This window comes from Rutidosis leptorrhynchoides, chromosome 4 (genome assembly GCF_046630445.1).
Source record: "Rutidosis leptorrhynchoides isolate AG116_Rl617_1_P2 chromosome 4, CSIRO_AGI_Rlap_v1, whole genome shotgun sequence".
Lineage (NCBI taxonomy): Eukaryota > Viridiplantae > Streptophyta > Magnoliopsida > Asterales > Asteraceae > Rutidosis > Rutidosis leptorrhynchoides.
In genome coordinates this window covers 527,701,904-527,724,020 of record NC_092336.1, presented here as the reverse complement: position 1 = coordinate 527,724,020, position 22,117 = coordinate 527,701,904, and the positions used below count along the sequence as shown (strand labels likewise).

General features: G+C 31.9%; 2 protein-coding genes across 3 annotated transcripts; one reads left to right on the top strand and one right to left on the bottom strand.

Annotated features, from left to right (window-relative positions):
• The first annotated feature begins 617 nt into the window (after positions 1 to 617).
• Positions 618 to 5,065, top strand: LOC139844971 (uncharacterized). 2 transcript variants are annotated; one of them, XM_071835188.1, is made up of 5 exons: positions 618 to 733; positions 1,397 to 1,585; positions 2,523 to 3,026; positions 3,852 to 4,541; positions 4,832 to 5,065. In XM_071835188.1, the coding sequence occupies exons 2-5, from the start codon at positions 1,409 to 1,411 to the stop codon at positions 4,859 to 4,861; spliced, it is 1,401 nt and encodes a 466-aa protein (XP_071691289.1). In that variant the 5' UTR covers positions 618 to 733; positions 1,397 to 1,408; the 3' UTR covers positions 4,862 to 5,065. The 2 variants fall into 2 exon arrangements, with proteins under 2 accessions (XP_071691289.1, XP_071691290.1); XM_071835189.1 differs by having other exon boundaries at positions 625 to 738.
• A 12,048-nt stretch (positions 5,066 to 17,113) lies between these two features.
• Positions 17,114 to 20,552, bottom strand: LOC139842554 (uncharacterized). Its single transcript, XM_071832679.1, has 5 exons — positions 20,184 to 20,552; positions 19,743 to 20,005; positions 18,796 to 18,913; positions 18,439 to 18,647; positions 17,114 to 17,756 (listed from the first exon to the last, which is right to left on the bottom strand). Exons 1-5 carry the CDS (start codon positions 20,550 to 20,552, stop codon positions 17,303 to 17,305), a joined length of 1,413 nt encoding a protein of 470 aa, XP_071688780.1. The 3' UTR covers positions 17,114 to 17,302.
• Positions 20,553 to 22,117: the final 1,565 nt, after the last annotated feature.

Here is a 22,117-nt window from a genome sequence, read left to right as displayed (position 1 = left end):
TTTAGTTTATAATAATATAAATTTTATTAAACATCTTTCATTTATATAAAAATTAAAAACAGAAAATAAAATAAAAAAAATAAAGAAAAACGCGTAAAAATTGAAAGCTGTCAACAGAATTTCTAAACCCCGCGACTCGCGGGGTTTTCCTCATTAATCACCGCAACTCGCGGAGCCACTCTGACACGCGAACAGAAGCCCTAAAACTGCATTAATTACGGGATATTATTAATTATAATTATTATTTAACCCCCGTGAAAATTTGGCATATTACAAGATCCCTCATTTAACATGGAGACGAAATTGGAACTGAAAAATATTATTACGGACTAAATTGAAACACATTACGCTATTAAGGATGAAATTTGTAGTTTTTAAAAATACAGAGATAAAAATGACAAAAATAAATAAACATATGGGACGATTTTGACAATTTTGTTAATAATCATTTATCATTTGCTAATGGAAGAGAGTTTCCAAGTGGTCCAACAGAAACAAGGGAGTTGGAAAAGTTTGACCAAAGTCAAGTACAAACGTTACCAATCAACAAATTAAAATAAAATAATAATAAAAGGTTGCCACTTAAGTATAAACATATGAATGTTGAAAATTTTCCAATAAATTAGCTGAGATTCCATTGACAGCCTTTTAGTGTGTTAATAAAACCAACCAATCCAACTGAAGAAGAAAGAAAGAAGAAGCAGAAGAAACAATAACTTATTATCAAACAAACGTACGGTATCGTTTATTCCTTACCTTGTCTTCATTTCACGTTTCTTCACTTAATTTTCCGTTTTCTGATTCATTAGCGTATTTATCGATACCGTTAATAACTTCGTGTCGATTGTTTCGTTTCAGATTAACATCATCTTAATTATTAGGTTTATTTAATTTACTAGTAAATTTCTTGAATATGATAATCACTTGTGCAGTTTTGCCTTATGATTCGTACTTTTCGCGCGTTTTAATCGAATGCCTTTTTTTTTAGTATCATTTGTTGCGTATTTAAAGGAATCATGTGCTGAAACTAGGTTAGTGATTTAGAAGAGTTTTATATATATAGGATGATTGATGAATGACTATTTGTTTTATTTATTCATTAATTAATCTACTTACATATTTCAGTTTTTGGTAAAAATTGAAACAAGTTTTATTATAGATTGTGTTTTTATAATTTTAATAATTATTATAATAATAATCTATAATAATTATAATTATTGTTTTTCATCAAATTAATGGCTATTATAGATGTAAAACTTGCAATTTTAAGAAAAATTTGTAACCTGTATTTGCAGCAAACATGCAGATTCTATTCATTTATGCTATATCCCCCTCTTCATATGATAATTTGCAGACTCTGAACTTGAATTAATTATTTTTTGTGTATGAAATGAAGGATTGGGGGTTGATGGAAGGCAAGAAAATAAACTTTAATCGGCCACTTCTTTCGGTGAGACGTAACTATGGATCAAGAGTTGCTAATTCACAAAATAATTCTAGTTCTAGAACGAAGAATGAAACTTCAGTCCCTGTTTTACTTCCAAGTCCATCGAATAAATCCGATATGTATTCTGGCCCTTTGCGGTGTTGGGATTTAACAAGTTCATAAAATACTTAAACCATTTTAAGAATTAAGAAAGCGGAAGCATGTTAATTACCAATTTAAAACTTGTTAATCTTTAACCAATTAAAGTTAAATCCCAATTAGGATCAAGTTGTGATATATACTTACAAACTACAAGCAAGTAAAGAGATTATACCTACTCCAAGCTTGCTAGTAAATGATGAAGATGATGATGTTGAATGGAGCTCCAAAACTATGAAACCTCAAGTTGTTATACCCCAAACTTTGCACCAACACTTTGTACTTTGGTTAGGATTTTTAACACTTGAATAAAACTTGCAAAAACCAAAATCTTGAACCCCTTTGAGCTTCCTCTAGCCCACGGCCAACAGCAGCAGATTTTTTAAGTTTTGTGCAGTTTTTTTGCTTAGTGTGTCGATGTCTTGATGTGTGTTTGCATGTTATAGGAATTGGGAAAGCATGGGCATCAAAAGGAATCTCTAGCATGCTTTTCTTGAACTCCCAATGCCCACTTACAAGGATCATTTTATAATATACATTATATATAAAAGAAAAACTGATTTTATAAAATCAGTTTTTATAAAACTTAATTTTATAAAACACATTATATAAACATGTATATTATTTGTTATGTATATTTTATAAAACCAATTTTATAAAATGTGACATAACTTAATTATTTAACCTATAAATAATTAAATCCTTGTTATATAAGTTATTTCATAACTTATATATAAACATATCAAGTAACATTATTTAAGAAACCCTTTTCTTTAAAGTTCAAGTGTCGTGTATTTAATCAACGATCCAACCGCTAAAATTAAATACGAATAAAGTGTCGGTAAGTTTGTTATTGGGTATGACCCGACTTGGATCATAACACATTAGCCACATTAATTTAATATGTCTCTCGGGCATACGAAATACCTTCATGCGGGACCCGGGGACTGTTCCTTTCGTGTGGGAACAAAGTCCGGGGAGACCAAAAGATGAAAGAAAATCACAAAAACATCATATTGTCCCAAAACTTCCTCCAGGTAGGATTTTGAAACCTCAGAACGAAGATTCGGATAAAATTACTCGTGATTCCAAACCAATAACGGGTCCCAGAAAAGACTCTTTTGAGAGATCGAAAGACTACACGAATGATATATCTCATTTAAGTGACGTCTGTGTAGTAAATAGGGAAAATGAGAAGCCGCGAATTACATATGGACCGAACTTTTTGCAGTTTGATGATGATGATGAGGAAGATACTGGATCCGATTATGATGAACATGAAAACATGCCGTTTAAGGTTTGTGGATTACTTCCACATTTTTGTTTAAAGGGTTCTATTGGTCTTTTAAATCCAGTACCAGGATTAAGTGTGAGGAGTAGATTGCCTGTTTCGTCTGCTAATACTCGTGCAGGCGGCTTTTCAATTAACCCTCCGATTCAGGTAATTATTGGTAGTTTCAACCTGTTGCTTTATGAATGGCCTTATATCTTTTAAATGGGTCAAATTTTGGTTATGTTTAACTCCTCCGGGTCGAAAAGGTAAAACAAGATGAGTTAGCTTAACAGGGTGGTTAAATGAGACAAAAGTAAGCCAGGTTGTATTTTTTTTTTATGCACAGAATCTCTTTTCAAAAATCTAGATTAGGTTTGAAATGATTTGATTTTTGTGATTTAATTATAGATTTCAAATTAAAATATTGAAATTTTCTTTGAGACATTTGTTTTTTTTTTTTTTACATTCTTTTTTATTTGAAAAAGCAAGGCCACCCTAGGAAGTGTTTCGGTCAATCCCAATCTTTAATCCATTTGCTGAAGTCCTACCCATTTTGACCCAATCTTCCCATTTTTCCCCTCCCTCTTTATTAGATTTCCAGTCTTTGTTTTGTTTTTTTTTTTTTTTTTTTTTTTGTCTCTACTTACATTTATTTGCTTAAAAGTCAACTAATCGAGTAAGTAAAAAATAGTCAGCTTGTATTTTAATGCAAAAACTCCTATTCATTTTATGTCTAACTTATTTTATAATTGAATTAATACAAGTTCTGCTATCAAATTTGGTAGCTTAAGTTTTTACTATAACAAATTATATTGGAAATATAGTTTAGCGGGTCAGTGCGACCTGACCCTTTTCGATTGGTACTAAAAAATATACACAGTTTGACATGAGCCTGTTTTGACCCGTTACCCTCACCACTTCCAGTTTTTGGTTAACTACGATTCATTTTGACTTCAAAAGCTTGAATTGTTTCCTTTTTCTGTATTATATTAGCCTGCTAGATTGACTGCATATGAGCACAGATCGCTAGTCAAGAACCAAAAAGAGCATTCTGATTTGAAGAATGAGTCAACCGAAGCTACCAACCATCAAATTACCCAAAATAAAGATGGGTCGGGACTTTATGATCGTTTACAATGTCATGAGATATCAAATTCCAACTTTACTGAATCAACTCCGCCCGTTTTAGAAATAAAAGAAGTAATTTTACAAAAGAAAGGTCTAATTAGCTTCAAGGAACTACTTGCTTATGACAAAGCACAAGAAGCAAATTCTCAAAATCTCGCGCGTGAGAAGACTCTGTATGTTGATACCATACATAAAGTGGAATCCGTCAAAGCTGATTTAAAGGAAAATGATGAGGGTATTTTTGGTATTTCACATATGCCCGCTGAACCATTGAAGTCAGATTTGGTTGCTAATAATCTGAAACAGGATAAAGAAATGATCACACAAACGGATGTCTGCAAAGTTCCCAAGGTTGACCAAAAAGTCAAAGCTTCTCGACAACGCGGGTTGGATTTGCCTGCTCCTCCACCGTTGCCAAAATCTCCATCAGATTCATGGCTTTGGCGTACATTGCCTTCCGTGTCATCTAAAACTGGATCTTTACAGTCAAAATCAAAATACGTTTCGAAGACAACGGCAAAATTGGATAAAAACGTCCAGTCACGATATCCTCAGGTAAAATTAGTTATAACTTATTGCAAGTAATTTGTTCTGTGTTTATGTGTCGCAAAACTGGGTGGATTGGGTAACGGGTCAGAAAGATGGTTATAGGTTAAAACATTTAAATGTAATATAACAAACTAATAAATTGTAAATATTGACTTAAGGGCTACTATGTGTTAAATATACACTCTTAAAGAGAATACTTTTCGACACTGTTGCTATGTCATGTTTTAAATAGACATATATATATATTTTTTCCTAAGCCGTTAACTTAAATGCACATACTTTGTACATTTTTTCAGGGACTACTACATCCTATACCAGAAAGTTAGCCATATGGATCTCACTCTTTCGTGTTTATGCGTATTTATACTCAGATTTAATCAATCCGCGGTGAGCCTTGCAGGTATTGAAGAGTAGTAATTTATGATCGAAGTTTAGTGCTCACAATATTGGTTTAGACAGATTAAGTTTCTTTTGGTGATCATACCACATTTTTTCTTGTAATTAAAATGAAGAATAAAGATTAGTTATTAGAGCACTGGGAGTGGTGACTGAGGTCACTTGGCATGTCAGGCGTGATTTGCTGAGTCAAAAAAAGTGGGGAGTGGTGACCTATGTCAGTTAATGTGTTAGTTAGTGTGTTAAAATAATATTTTATTATATTTAATTATTTATTCCTTTAGAAAAAAAAAGCAAAAAGAAGAAAGGTTGGGGTATAGTTCGTCGCCATGGAGACTGACAAAGGGGAAAAAGCCACAAGTGACTAGGGTGGGGAGTGGGTGACTTAGTCACCTTGAGTGGGACGGTAGGGGACGGGGTAAGTGACTACCCCCACTCCTGATGCTCTTAAAGCATAAAGCTTGTATATGATAGTATTTAATAGAAAATGAACAGAGAAATGGTTGTGATAAGGGAATTGGTATAAACTTGTCTGTAAAGATGTGTGTCTCCATGATGTTTTCATTATGGGAAAGTAAGTGGGTACCCCAACAAAAGAGGAAAAAACTTTACACAGCATTGTCACACCATATCTAAGTTGGAGGAATTCAGCTTTATGTTATGCTTTATTTTCTTCTTTTCCTTTTTATTTAAGATAGTCACGTACTATTTAAATAGAGGACAATACTTTAAGGTGTAACTTTAAAGTGAATGCTTAGCATTTCATTTCAAATTATAATGAATGTGAAATAATTTAAGCATATCATTTTGCACCACCAATATATGTGTGTATTGGTCAAGACAAATCATTGCTGTAAATTCAGTTATTTTTAGTTATATATTCTTCAAAAGTCCAAATTGTATACTCAATGTTTTAGATAGGAACAAAACCAATTGTATTAATCTTGTTTACAGTTTAACAATCTTTTATTTCCCAGTTCTCCCCCCAGTTTCAAGCTGACAAAACCCCTACGGCTATTGGCGGAGACAGTAGGGTGGTTAGGTGGCGCTCTGCCACCTTCAACTCGCTCATTTGAAATGAATATATATCATTTTAATTTTAAAAGAATTATCTTAATCACCATTAATATATTTATGTAATTGTCCCAACATTAGTCAATGATTTGATCTTACTTCCACATTTTATTTCATTAAAAATTGCGGTTAAAGATTCAACTAATAAATTATAAGATCTTACTATACAAATAACAAAAGTAAAATTCAATGTTATTCTCGACTTTCTCTATAGGTTCTTATAATTTACTTATTTCCGTGACAAATTTTATTGGATTTCAAATGTATTTTTATTATTTAATACATACTACTATAATTATGAACATATATCTCATTTTCTTGTATAATGCATTACGTAGTTTTATTAAAAAAGGAAAAGGTTGTAAATAAAGAACGTATCACATTTGTGACACTTTTTTAGAAGACAATAAAAGTAAAACAAAAGGAAATAAAAGGAAACATAAAACGGATTTGTAAGTCTTTTAAGAAGGAAATAAAGGAAAACAAAAGGAATGAAAGTAAATATTAGGGAAATGAAACAAAATGCAATGAATGAAAATTATCAATGTTTTTGTTGGATATATTTTAAATCTACAAATAAGGGGATTGGAAGAAAGACAATGTTATTTAAGTAAGTAATAAACCAAATAAAAAATGCATCATAATTGTGAGTCTTTATAAAAAGAAATAAAGGAAAATAAAAGGAAATGAAAGTAAATAGTAGAAAAATGAAAGTAAATGCAATGAATTGAAATTACCAATGTTTTTTTTATTGGATATATTTTATATCTAATAATGAGCAGATTGGAAAGAAAGAAAGTGTTATTTATTTGAACATACAATATAAATAATTATGGTTATTCTCCATAAATAAGTCGAGTCTCTCATGACTTAAAATTCTAGCTCCGACTCCGATTCACAGTCACGTGTTTCCATAGTTACTAGGTGATATAACTTTTTTCATACATCCGAATTAGGTAAGTCACAGTGAAGATAAACCAACGATCGTTGATAAACAAATAAATAAACTCCTCGTGATCAAGTGTTATGCTTTATTAAAAATTCTAACTATTTCATGAGAGTTGGTTTCTAACAAAGATTAAAATTAGTAGTTATAAAATATTTGGTTTCTAACAAAGATTAAAATTAGTACTTATAAAATATAAAGAAAAAAATTAAATAAAAAAGTATTACATTTGTAACGGAATATTTTCTTTTTGGTTATGTTACGCTTATTAATGGTTAATATTTTAATTTGAGACATATAATTGTCTACAACAAAAAGCTTTATGTTCGCAGCAGTGCGCGGTTTGACCTTTTGCTTGTTAAAGATATTTAAAAAAATTCAATGAAATATCCATGAAGTTTCGGTTGTGTAGTTTATAGATAGTGATTAAACTTCAAAATCTCCATAGTAAACCTTTTAAATCTTAACTTCTCTTCATATTCATTATCCATACTCTTTGTATCAAATCATTTTCTTCCAGAACCTAAAGTGGAGAATGCCAAGAAATATGAACAAACATGATCATCTTGTCACCATAGATCAAGAGGAGGAAGTCATGACCACTCGGAGCAACAACGACCAAAACTACTTGACAAATTAGCTGGCAAGGTGAAATTACTTTAAGTGATCTTCATAAACCAACTAATCCAATAATCAACTCTCTGAATTAATCGATAGTGGGTTCTAGTAAATATGTAAGACTTTTAGGATCAATTTAGTCAAACCACAAATAATTTTGTGATTAGATTGACACCTAGAACTTGTTATTCACTTAAGGTAGTGATTTGGAACGTTTTGCTTTAGAAAGAATCGGCTAGGGTTTTAGTAGGGTACTGAAGTGTGTGTATGAAAAGGTTGAGGTTAAATGAAAAATACAACCCTTATATACTGCCATGATTTGTATTCTACACGGATGAGATTCATCCGTGCATGTGAGCTAGTCACTTGCACGAGTGAAGTCTTACTCATGCGTGTCGGATCATAAAGCTTATGGACTCATCTCATCACTCAACCGCGAATATGAGATTGTCACCCCCGCGAGTGAGATCTCACTCCGAGTCTTAAACAAATCAATGTTTGTGTAAATATATTCAAGACTTACACTCAGCTCACAGTGAGCATATGAATGCCGTTATACTCATAAGTATGAGTATAACTCAGTTTTAGATATGTCAATAGTCATATATATTATCAACATACAATACATGTAACACATACAATCATTACATGTTTATTACATATAATATCTGAAACCAAATGACTAAAGTAAATTTTATAGAATCGATAGTTGACTAGGAACTTAACAGTAAATGCACCAACAAAATCCCCCGAGGACCTACCAAATAACTAAAGCAAACTTTATAGACTCGATAGTTGACTAGGAACTTAACAGTAAATGCACCAACAAACTCCCCCAGGACCTAGATCAACCATTACAAGACAAACTTAATACAAAGGACTTCAGTCAGTTAGCCGTTCTTCTCAAAACATCTTTCTTCAAAACATGTGACACTGCACTTTAGACGTTTAAGCATGACTATTCCAAGGAAAGCATGTCGAAATAACTCTCTCGAACTGCATTGCCTGCTCTCTGTTATAATATTTGTAAGTCTTAATTTGATTCAAATTCGTAATCTTTTCTTTATTCGTTTAATCACAATATATGAAAGTGTGTGTACACACACTGCTGTTTGTGTGTATATGAATCTGTATCTGATGTTGCTTATATATATGCTGAAGATAAAGGATGAAGATGAATCTGATTCAACTAACTGTCAAAATTAGGTTATAATGTGTCGAGAGGATTATGGAGAGGGAAAGGCAATCACACACTTTTTGTGTGTAATTGTGACAAAAGGCTTAGAGAAGAATGAGTAAGTGATGGCATTTATACTTCCATACCATCACTCTTACAGTGTTTAAAATGGCTTAATGCACGTCACATATATTTGACTTAACATTCTCCCCCTTGATGTGCATTGAGAAGATACGTCTTTGTGGTCTTAAACTATGGGATTTCTTTGATTACTCCCCCTTGAATTTATCGTAAAAGATATTATGTGGATGTAGAAACTTCTATTGGAAACTTTTTTATCTGCATGAATGAGTCTCCAAGCAATGTTTATTGCAGGTTCTTTGTTTTGCATGAATGATTCTCCAAGCAACACTCATTTCCAGTTATTTGTTTTGTTGACTCTAAGAAATTCTTCTCGTTGGAATATCTTAGATCAACTTCTACGTTCTCCTCGTAAACAATTGAGTCTTTGTTTTGCTCCCCTTCATTAGGCATTGGTTATTTACACTAATTTGATTGATTTATAGTGGAGCTAGAGTAGTAAGTGAATATAAACCTTTGAATCATTGTGCCCCCTCCTGATGATTGTATACTCTGAATCTAGGTTCACGACGTCCTAATAACAGAGTTGATAACCACGTTCTATTAGTTTGAAAAAAGATTGAGTTCAAAACATAATCGAAAAGCATTATGACAGCATCACAGTTCACATTTATATTTTAACAGCGTAACTACTACATCATAACATACACTAAAGATAACTACCCGCTAATCATGGCAATAACATCATCTAGCATAGTAATAATGAAAGACATTATGAAAGATATATAAGGGGTAAAAATAACCGTAGATTAAACTAGTTCCAAATTACAGAAGTGACAACTTCTAACAAAAACCTCTAATATCCTACAGACTCTGTTTAACGCCTACTATAGGTAATAATTGTTGGTTGATAATTATATTACAATCCTAAAGGGAGGGAGGGGGAGAGAGAGAGAGAGAGAGAGAGAGAGAGAGAGAGAGAGAGAGAGAGAGAGAGAGAGAGAGAGAGAGATAGAGATGGTGAGTGAGGGAAGTGTATGGAAAAAGGATGACAAATGATCCAATTTATAGGGAATCCTAATCCTGGCAAGCCGTGTAAACCAGTCGTGTTGATTGGGCAAGCCGGGCAAACGACCCGTGTGTGCCACCCATGTAAGTAGTGAGGCGTGTGAGTTGGTCGTGCAACACTGGACTTTAGCAAGCCGTGTGAGAAACCCGTGTAGGAAGGGCATCCCATGTGGTCCAACTGTGTGCTTGTTTATTTTCGAATCGTAACTTGATTTCCGAGGTCGTAACTTGTCTTTCTCATTTTCGCTCTAGATTATTCATTTTAAGTCTGTTTTCTTCGATTCTTCTTGCATTGTATTCGTAGTCACTCGAACTACAAAATAAAGCAAATAAACGCATAATTATTCAATATATTTAATAATTTTATTAGTTTTGGGCTTAATATTGGGGGTGAAAACATGATTTTTTGTTCGATATCACCCTCCGTAATTATCACAAAATCTTGTGAGTTCCCATTTTTTCCCCTAAGTAGGTTGAAGAAACGGTCGATTGATTTATGTTAGTTTGGTAATTGAAATAAACTTGTTTGATTCAATTCAATTTTTAACTGATAATTCGTCTACTATATGAAGATCTTCTTTCTCACTGTGTTCATATGCCATTAATTTTCATGTAAGAATTAATTTGAACATTTGTGGGTCTTTTTCGTAAGATGAAAAAAAAAACGAAACAAAAGGAAATGAAAATAAATAGTAAGGAGATAAAAGACAAACAATGTGAAATGAATGAAAATTAACAATTTTTTGTTTGATATATGTTGCATCTAAAGATAAAAGAAAGATTGTGTTATTTTATTATAAGATACAATATAAATATTCATGGTTATTCTTCAAAAATAAGTCGAGCCTCCCCTGACTTATAATTCTAGCTTTGCCTCTGTATGTACATGAGTAACACAAGAACGTTGATGACAATCAAGGACTTCTTCATTTTGATACTCTTACATGTGGTAACTTATCATCGATTGAACAAACATTGTTGGATCGGGTCGCCCATTTCGAGCGGGATGTTTGGAGTTTATTTCTTTTGAAAAATGAAATATAAAAAATAAATTAAACTGGACCTTTCCTTTTGTTTCATTAAGGCACGTGTATGCCTATTCTTCTACCAATCTCACACGTTGACACCCACGTTATACCAATCGACGGTACATCACATCTCTCTTCAAATCGCATTCCATTTATATTTATATTCATTGTTTATATAAATCCCATTTATATTCAACTAAATTTTAATAGTCTGTGCGTTGCACGACAACTCTATAAAATAGTATTCGAAAACGTTCGTATTGGGACCGATTAAGTGTATGATACAATTACAAAGTTACAATAAATCTAAAACGTCATACATGGTTCTAAAATTTCGCCAAAAACATAAACATATTCGACCTTTACACTGAGAAGTTAACACGATTGCGTTCACTTGTAGCTGTTTTCCCACTGACATCCTCCGAAAAACAACCTGTTGGTGAATCGAACATAGTTTTAATCGAAGATAATCAAGGTTTTATGTTGCAAAATGGCTTCGTTAAAACAAAAATAAAACTCGTATTTGATAATACCTCATGTAAACCCGAGAATAAATAAATGACGAATATATAATGCTGATTATATGAAACCAGCTCAATCAAGCCTTACAGCTGCACACGTTTGACTAATTAACCCAAACAGAGGTAGATAACGAATTGTCATCTTGCAATAACCATTTATACGCTGAATACAAAGAACCATCGTTATTACCATTGAGCCCTCAAAAAACTCACAGTCGGAAATCAAACTACACTAATGTTACTTTGATATTGGCCTACATGCTTCAAACTTTTTTTTTTTATCTTATACAACACAATACCCTTTTAGATTTCCAAACTGAATTAAAATGAAGATACCTTGCTACCGGCGAAAGTACTGACATAAGTTCGCATTGCTTGAATTGAATCTAACCCTATCATGCAAAACAACAAATCAATCAGTTGTGTCGTTTTTATTATAGTAAGATGTCAAAGTGGTCAAATGATTTATGAAAGAAAATAAGCCTCAAGTCAAGAAATGTAATTGAGCATTTTTAATCCCTAACTATCAACTAAAAATGTACTATCTATATATTCTATACTCGTATCTCATCTCTGCTTGTTAACATATTGGGTGTCAGATACGTAAACATCAGTTAAAAAGAGTGTAACTTGAAATAGTCAAACTGCACATAATTACACTTTAAGTGGCAAAGTCTGAGCATATCAGTCATCCAAAATCTATTTATATAAAATTTCTAAAATCAAATAACAAATAATTTAATAACCATTAATGACCAATTTCATTGAGCTACTTAAACAGGTTATATAAAACAGCATCTGAATCACTACTATTATAACATGACTACTACTATAACATCACTACTACTATAACAGGTGAATACATAATACAGTAGTGAAAAAGCAGTACTTGCTAATGGTATACAGGTTAATAAGAGGGAAGTTTATTTCGGGCTTACAATTTCGTCGACTAACATGCAACAGAAGCCTGTTAGTGTTATGTCCAGCGGGTTTTTAGCAAGCGACATTCAAAAATATATCTTTGCTCTTATGATCTTCATCTTGTTGTGGGGTTGTAGGTTGGCGATTGGTGTTATTTTAGTCATGCTGTTCCAAAAAAAAAAACCCGTGTTAAACATGATCAGTTAAGCATTTGATATTTCGACATACTGTACAAAATTCTTAGATACTATGTTTTTGTGTTATTTTGTATATGGTTTTTCCGTTTCTTAGTAACTATTTGATATTTCAACACGTTGTAAAATATACTACGGGTGCTATCACAGTCTTCAAGTAATTTTATTGCAAAATTGACTATTCATTTGTGATCTATATTCTCTAATATTTTTTATGCTCTTAATTTTGTTGCAGGTTTACTCAAAACTTTCCAGGTGTGTTAACTACTTACAGGCCTAGATTAATTGTTTTCCTTTCTTTTTAGAGCTTTCATCTATTGATTTTAATGACTTTAGATTTTAAATCTAATTCATATGTTTTTATGATTATTTCAGGCTTTCATCAGATTTTTTCATTTATTAGATTGTGTGGCTCTCTTCAGAGCTATTATTATCATTTATTTACAATGATGCAACAAAAAATGTAGAAAGAAGTTTTTTCCTTTGTCTTTATGAAAGCACTCGAGCAAATACTGTCTAAAAACTAATAGTTGTTTGAAGAAATTCACGGCCATGTTTTATAGTTACAAAGAAAAGACCTTTTTACTGTAGCAACGTATTTGCTCTACACGTACACCAAAATAAACCTCAATGTTTTATCTAGCCCACCCATTTCGTTCAACTTCTCTGTTAGTTGCTGAACTTCTATATCATAATACCATCTTTTCTATTCTAAATATAAAATATACTTTTTTCTTATCCTAAATATAAAATATACTTTCTTGTTTTTCTAACTTCTGAAGTTTTTTATTTTATTTCTCTAAAAATGTTTAATTCATTTCTTATGTTTGATAATATATATAGTTGTCAAATTTTTATAGGAACTAATTTTATTTGCAACACTTGAAAATACGGAGTAGTTATTTTTCTAGATACATATTTCTTAGGCTTACAAAGGTTGTTTAAAATAACATCACAAAAAGAAATTTTTTTTTCTTTCTTGAAGTAGCAACTTAAAAGATAATCTACGTTAGAAATACTGTAAATTCATATCAAACAACAACAACTTGCCAGGTTCAATTAATGAGTGAATCTTGATCCATAAATCGATTTTTGTTTCAAGATAGGTATTTCTTACGGAGTATGTTACAAAGGTTGTTTAATGTGGCATCACTAAAAGATTTCGTTTTACTTCATCAAAGCAACTTCAAAATACTCGAAATAAATATTGCAAGTGTACATCATACAAGTAACAACTCACTAGGTTGGATTAGTGAATCTTAATCCATATAAATCAACATCAGATTGAATATATAACCTACTTCAAATGATCAACCCTCATATCCTATGGACTCTGCATTATGCAAAGCGAAAATATTACTAGTATATATATATATATATATATATATATATATATATATATATATATATATATATATATATATATATATATATATATATATATAGGGGCAGGATCAATGGGGAAGTAACCAATCGGGGGGAAGCGGGGGGAAGCAAAATATTTTTTTTTTTTTTGTTTTTTTTTTGAAATTTTTTTTTCCGGCATCAAGATCACACAAAAATATGAACATTTAGAAGAGACACTTCGTGACGAATGTTATTATTTAGGCGAAAAAACGATCGACAAAACTAACATTCAAGATAATATTGTTCGTGAAGAATATGAACATTTTTTTTCTTCATGTTTTGTGAAGTAAAATTTAGCCTGATTTAGAGTTTAGGGTTTAGGGTTTGGTGTTTTGGGTTTATTCCATAAACCCAAAACACCAAACCCTAACCTAAACCCTAAACTCTAAACCGTTCGTGTTAAAAACTCAATCTAAATCCTAAATCTAAACCCTAAACCCTAAATTTCTAAACCCTAATATTTAAACCCTATAAACCCTAATATCTAAACCCTAATATCTAAACCCCAATAGCTAAAACCTCAAAATACGCTCGAAAAACACGATAATTGTTATATATTACTTCTTCGAACGTTTTCCCGCCAAAATAAAACATTTATCACAAAGTGTCTCTACTAAATGTTCATATTTTCATCTCATCTATAATGTTCGTGAAGAAAGTTTTTTTAAAAAACGAAAAAAAAAAAGTTTTTACTTCCCCCCGCTTCCCCCGAATGGTTACTTCCCTCTTGATCCTACTACTATATATATATATATATATATATATATATATATATATATATATATATATATATATATATATATATATATATATATATATATGTAATTTACCTAGTAACAATAGTTATATGTGTAGATAATGCGAAAATATTACTAGTATATATATAATTTACCTAGTAACAATAGTTATATGTATAGATAATACAGAAGTTGATAGTGTTAAGTAATTAATACATTCATTGTGTAGGATACCAAAAGTTCATAGTATTAAGTATCACTACATTCATAGTAAATAATCGTATATGTTTTTAACTAAGCATATTCTTTTAATGCATTTCCAGCTTGTAAAAGTCATTAAAAAGACAAAAAATTTGTGATGATCACTCAGCCAACACCTTGGACCCGACCTGTTGAACTTACTCAAATTGACCTGAACCCATTGTAACCCGTACCTCCAAAAGACTTTTAATCACCTCCACTTACGGTATTTCTCAACCGAAATACAAAAGCAATGATGTGATTTGGGTTCCAAAATCATAAGGTATTCTATATTTGATCCCATTCAAGTTTTAACCGATGATTCATCTACTATATGTAGATCTCTTTTCTCATGGAATTGGATGCCATTATTTTCATGTCAAAATTAATTTGTACATTTGTAAGTCTTTTTTTTAAGTAGAAAATAAATTAAACTAAAGGAAATGAAAGTAAATAGTAGAAAGATGAAAAGAAAATAGGATGAAATGAATGAACATTAGCAATGCTTTTATTTGATATACGCCGCATCTAAAAATAAATGGATTTGAAAGAAAGATTAAGTTATTTTATTACGACATAAAATATAAATATTCACGGCTATTCTTCAGAATAAGTCGAGCATCTGGCTTAAAATTCTAACTTCGCTTCTGTATGCACACGAGTAACACAAGAAAATTGATAACAGTCAAAGACTTTTTCATAATGGAAACTCTTTTTTATCATAATTTACCTAGTAATAATGGTTATATCCATAAGATAATAACAGAATTTGATAGTGTTAAGTAATTAGTACATTCATAGTATAGGATAAGAGAAGTTCATAGTATTAAGTATCACCACATTCATAGTAAGAATAATCATATATGCTCTTAATTTAGCATATTATTTTAATACATTTACATTTTCAGCTTATAAAAGTCATTAAAAAGAAAGTTTGGTGATGATCACTCAACCAACACCTTTGAGCCGAACTATTAAACTTACTCAAATTGACCCGAACCTCCAAAAGGCTCTTTTATACGCTTGCACTTATGGTATTTCTCAACTGAAATGCAAAAGCAAGGATGTGATTTAGGTTCCAAAATCATAAGGAGGTGTATATTTGATTCCATTCAAGTTTTAACTAATGATTCATCTACTAGATGTAGATCTCTGTTCTCGTGGAATCGTATGCTATTATTTTCCTTATTATAATTAATTTGAACATTTGTTAGTCTTTTTTAAGAAGGAAATTAAAGAAAAACAAAAGGAAATGAAAGTAAATAATAGGCTCATGAAAGGAAACAAAATGAAATCAATGAAAATTAACAATCTTTCTAAACGTATATAGAAAGAAAGACTATTTTTTTACTATAACATACAATATAAATATTCATGGTTATTTTTCAAAAATAAGTTGAGCCTCCTCTTGCTTATAATTCTAGATTCGTCTCTACCTACGGCTCACCCCTCGAGTCCCCGCATTCAATTGTTCTTGCTTATGGGCTATAACTAATGAATCAACATATTCATCGATACAAAACACGTGTTATCAAAGACTTAAAACATCGGTTTTACTTGCATCTTGCCCATAACATCTAACTCTTTATTACTCCGTAAATACTGTAGATATAACCAGATCATTTACTTATTGCATTACACTTTTTTACTCTCAGTAATAACAGGACAATATTAGTAAATCAACAGACAACAACAACAACAACAACAACAATACCCAATTCCACACTTGTAGGGTATGGGAGAGGTGGGACGTAGACAATCCTTCCTCTACCCTAGCACAAAGAGAAGTCATTTCACCACCCCGAGTGAAACACTCACAAGAATAGAGAAAGTCCTCCTTCTCTATGTTCGACAGATAAAGAGATTGTTTGCAACGGACCTCCGGCCAAAAAAAAAAAAAAAAAAAAAAATCGTAAAAAGTAAATGTCATCGCCATGAAAATGGAGGAACAAATTTCCATGGGTTTTAAAATGTTGCCTGGGATTCTATTTAGGCTCTAAGCGACAGTCAAGTCGCCAGAGCCGTAAAAAAAAAAAAAAAAAAAAAAAAAAAACGTACCTTAGTGTTCTGCGGAGCACAAGACGTATAAAGTAAAGCTGCACTAAATAAGCAATAAACATATATGTCCACATACAGATAAAATCACATCATAGTAAATCAACAGACCAAGTGAATAAAAAAATTTATCTGCTTCTGGCTCATCCTTCTTCCTTTTATGTTATCTACATTCAACATCCTTGAGCATACATAATTTTTTTTTAAATCTGATTACATTTCAACATGTCAATTAATTAAAACAAAAAAAAAAAAAAAAAAAAAAAAGATGAAAAAGGCCTACATACAATCTATCAAGAATGCACTATGAGCTAGAAATCTGGTCCGAACCAACATCTGCCTGAAGTGACGGGCTCTCGACATTAAACACAAACGACTCAGCCAACCTAGCAGCATCTTGAACCCTAAGTCGTGTACCTTGCTGCGCAACCACTGTGGCTGCAACACGTGCTGCCAACGAGCCCATTCCCTTCAAATCTGATGCACCCCTTAATAACCCGTACAATATCCCCGAAGCATATGCGTCCCCGGCCCCACAAGTGTCAACTGGCATGCAGGGTGAAGGAGGAATATATAAAGCCTCTCCCTTTACACCAATGTACGATCCTCTGGGCCCGTCTGTAACAGAAACTAATGGAACAAAATGACTTAGATATTGCGTGGAAGATATCGGGCTTTCTTCTGGAGAAAAATTACAAAAGGCTCGGGCCTCGTCACTGTTTGCAAACACAATGTCGGCATAGTTTTCCATTATTTCCCTGAATAAAGATGAAGGCAATGTTAATACAAGAGGGTCCAGACTTTTTAATTAACTGGAAGTTTATAATTATAGTTTAATTAATAATCAATTCTCCTTCGCCCTAATAAATTATCCAATCATACCATAATCAGTTAGGTAATTATGTGAAACATTACACTACTAATTATAAGTTTATAACATATAAGTTGCAATAATCATATCCAAACACCACACCCTTTAACTTTTTATTCCTCGAGAGGGTTATATAATTTTATTTGTTAGTGGATTATCCTAAATTTCCCTGGAAGCCACTGACACCAACACTAACATAGTGAAAATTAAAAGGACAACTCAATATCACAGTAGAGGTGGCAATAGCGACCCATGTGACTATATTTTAGTATATCTTCTTCAATAGGCCGTATGAGAAGCCTCATCTAGAATGTTAAATGAAAATGAGTTAAATGATGAAACGGGTCAAGCGTCACCCAAGCTGTTAACAAAAGACACTGAAAAAACAGCCTAAACAACTTAATCATATTAATGAGGATTTATTTACAACAATAATATTTTACTAATCTTATTTGACAAACTAATTTATAAGATAACCTTTAGAGGATATTGAAATTGTTATCTAACTCAAACCGCCCATTTTCCCACCTTTTACATAATAACGAAAACAAACTAATGAAAAAACCTACCAGAAATCGTCATAATGCCTCTCTATGCATGTGACATCCGAGGCTGTAACAGCAACCAAAGCACCACTATCGCGAGCAACTTGACAAATTTTTTTGATTGTCTTGATCGTGTCGGGAAATTCAAACAAATACCCTTCAACAACAAGAATATTTGTCTTGGAAATTATGCTCTCCATACTAGAATCATAATTAATGTATGAAGATGTGCCCTGCGACATATAAGTAAGAAGAATATGTCAGAAATATGACTGGTCATGAAACCTAAACACATACTCAAATGGAATTCAATGCAAGGTTGAACTTAAATTATAACTGTTGACATAACATACACAGTCATGCATATGAATATGTAGTTACCTGATAAGCAAGCATTGTACGTTGAGCATCAGAGGTTGTCAAAACTATAACTGTCCCTGTTGTCCCATCCATCACCGGTGCAGAAAGAAAACTCACATTGGCCCGTCTGAGTTTAGTTCTGTAAAACAAAGTAATACAATTTCAGTTGTTTAGATGTGCTTAATGAAATTAAGAAAACAATTAGTTTGACACTAGCTAAGAAAACCAATCATCAAAAGGTACCGTAAAATTATTTTGGCTTGTATTATGTAAGAGGATAATCAGTTTGAAAATAGTTAAGAAAACTGATCATCGAAATGTATAAAATATTACTTACATATCCTTATTTTACCTATTAATTAATTGGTTTGATATTAAAGAGCTTGTTAAATGCATAAAACCGCCAAAAGTGATCATTACAACTTGACTAGCAAAGGCATATACAAATAGTATCTCCTACTGCACAATTTATTACAGCTCACTAGGTCATTTCAAGAAGTAGCATTATGGGCAATTTCAAAATGCACTACATGACCAATAGCTTTGGGTTGACCCACAACCATCTTTCACCTATTTTTCTAACCGAAAAAACAATATAAATCAATATCAATATTAGCTTAATTGTGATTACATAGAAAGTTTACAATAATAATAATGTAAGTCTTTGAATAGTGACGGCTAAGGAGGCTGTATGCACTATGACCGATTTTGAGGAAGTTTTAACAGGTTTGACCCATTCCAATTTACGTGAAAAGATTCAATTCCACTCATTTGAACAACTTTAATTAAAACACAATCCAAATCGCTCCATTCAAAAGTAAATGGGTCAAAATTGCCCCGTGATTACCTCAATAATTCAGAATTTCATAAATCACAAATCCCCTTCCGAAACACGCATTCAAACACCCCCTCAAACTAGTACTAAAGTGCATAGTAAACATATCAAATAGAAGGTTCTATTATTATACCTGTAAAAGCCACCTAATGGATCACTACCGATGCTACCAGCCATAGCTACGTTCAACGCAGGACCTCCCATCGGGTGAGCACCGAGCCTAGCCAACGCGACTAGGGTATTTGATAAAGAGCCACCAGCAGCAGCCTTGTAGGTGCATCCATCCATTGCTTGCAAAACCCTACCCCTCTCCTCATGATTCACAACCTTTCTTGTACCCTTTTCTAAACCCAATCTCATTAAAAACTCATCGTTCACTATCCCTGAAAAATCTACCTATCCAACATACAAAATATAATCAAATTAACCAAATTTCACTTAACATTATAAGCTAGAAACTTAAAAGCAAACAAACAACATATGGCATATGTGTATGTATCTAATTATATGAAAAACTATTATCATACTTTAGATTATTATATTTATAAATAGAAGGGAAGAAAAGGAACTATACCATTGCTTGGCCAAGACCTAAAACATCCCAACGTTCAGGTAATCCAGAAGTAAAGAGTTCGTCATCAGCAGTATCATTATCCAAAACTGCGTCCACGTCATCATCTTCTTCATCGTCGTCATCAATTGTGGAGTTGTGAATATTATTATTATTATCATTTTTTGAAGATAATCGAGCAAACGAACGTGTGCTGCTGTTAATGTTTTTGGCTGAAGGTAAGTGGATGTAATTAAAATTGTTATTTTTAGAACAAATAAGATAAAAACGAGAAGGGGATAAATTGCTGGAAGAAGAAGAAGAAGAAGCCCTAAGAATGAAATTAGAAGATGAAAGTGAAGGAGGAGATACGAGAGAGAACGCTACCGCCATATGCGTGTTTAATTACAGTAATTAATTGGAAATTGAGGAGGAGGAAGAAGAAGAAATGGATTGAGGAATTGAATTAAAACAAGAATTTTGTTAATATTGAATTCAGTGTGTGTTTTGTGTGTGTTATACGTAAATGGCCGTACCACCACTCTCAATCTTCTTCTTCTTGTTGTTGAAGAAAGAAAGAAGAATATGAAATATTAATTGTGGATAAAATGAGATGTTTCTGTTTCTCCTTCTATCTATCCATCCATCCATGTTTCTTCCTATCTTTCATACTTTCCTCCTTTGACCTTCCTATATTTATCTTTTTTCACTTTTATTACGGTAAAAGTATATTATATTATTATTGTGCTTATAATAATAATATAAGTTCAATTTATAGAGATTTTTATGAGATAAAAGTGTAGATGAATTAAAAAGTGATGTGTGAGAATCACCTCTCTTTCTCTTTTAGAAAAGGGAGTAATTTATTTTTCTTTTTTTTAAAATTTTTTTTGTCAAATATTAATTATTTTCACCAAAAATACTAGAAGAAATAACATTAATCCATAAATATTATTCCTGATAACATTCATCGTGATGAATGTTATTAATTGAGCATTTTTTTAGGGTTTAAAAATTGGAGTTTACTAGTGAAATGACCCGTGAAATCACGGGTTTGTTTAAATAAAACAGTTTAACGATGTTTTTTTGTATTAAGTGAACGTAAATGCTAAAGGCTTTTAGTTTAATGACTCGTGGAACCACATATTCCGACTAAGAAACTTGTCATTGTTTTTACAAACATATTGATATATTTAACTTAGTCAGAATAAATGAACTACATTTATTCTCCCATCACTTACTTTCAATTTTGATCACAATTATTATTTTTCATATCATAAAATTTACATTACAACATTTTATTGAGACATGTATTTCGCATACATATGTAACATAATTAATCCCGTAAAGAAAACATATATTTGAATAATAATAATAATATAATAATACTCCCTCCGTCCGACTACAAGTATCCAGTTACTTTTTGCACAAAGTTTTAGGAAATTCTACTAACTTCATTCTCCACCAATCAGAAATCTTCTCTCTCCGGAATAACCTCCTCTGATTGATTGAAATATCAAGTAGATACTTGAAATGGGACAATCCAAAATAGAAAGGTGAATCATTATCATTTTCATTATTGTAGTAATATCGTTGTATATATATGTAAATCAGTATTGTTATCTCATCAAATTGTTGGTCAAAACAATAACTGAAGTGCTACTGGTGATGTGAGCAAAAGAAGTAAACAATTGTAATTAGTTAGATATACATATCAATTTTTTGACGAAACGTGATTTATAGTATCCGTAGCCTATCAATTAAGAGAAATTAACAACAATAAAAAAATTTTTAGTCAGCTAAAGTCTAAAGATATATAAAGATAACTAATAGTGATCACATTATATATTCTCACCTTATAATAGCTTTATACCGTTGAGGAGAATTAGTTGATTAGCATGTATCGATTATGGTAGTTAATATCAGGGCCGGTCCTGAGAATTCGGATGCCCTGTACG

What these genes read in the sequence shown, in the direction of transcription:
- LOC139844971 (XM_071835188.1), top strand. Translation starts at nt 1,409, where the DNA reads ATGGAAGGCAAGAAAATAAACTTTAATCGGCCACTTCTTTCGGTGAGA. An exon ending in TGTATTCTGGCCCTTTGCGG is followed by an intron (nt 1,586 to 2,522) that starts TGTTGGGATTTA and finishes ACCTTCATGCGG; the next exon opens with GACCCGGGGACTGTTCCTTT. An exon ending in CAATTAACCCTCCGATTCAG is followed by an intron (nt 3,027 to 3,851) that starts GTAATTATTGGT and finishes GTATTATATTAG; the next exon opens with CCTGCTAGATTGACTGCATA.
- LOC139842554 (XM_071832679.1), bottom strand. Translation starts at nt 20,552, where the DNA reads ATGGCGGTAGCGTTCTCTCTCGTATCTCCTCCTTCACTTTCATCTTCT. An exon ending in GTACAATGCTTGCTTATCAG is followed by an intron (nt 18,648 to 18,795) that starts GTAACTACATAT and finishes TATATGTCGCAG; the next exon opens with GGCACATCTTCATACATTAA. An exon ending in AGGCATTATGACGATTTCTG is followed by an intron (nt 17,757 to 18,438) that starts GTAGGTTTTTTC and finishes ATCTTTATTCAG; the next exon opens with GGAAATAATGGAAAACTATG.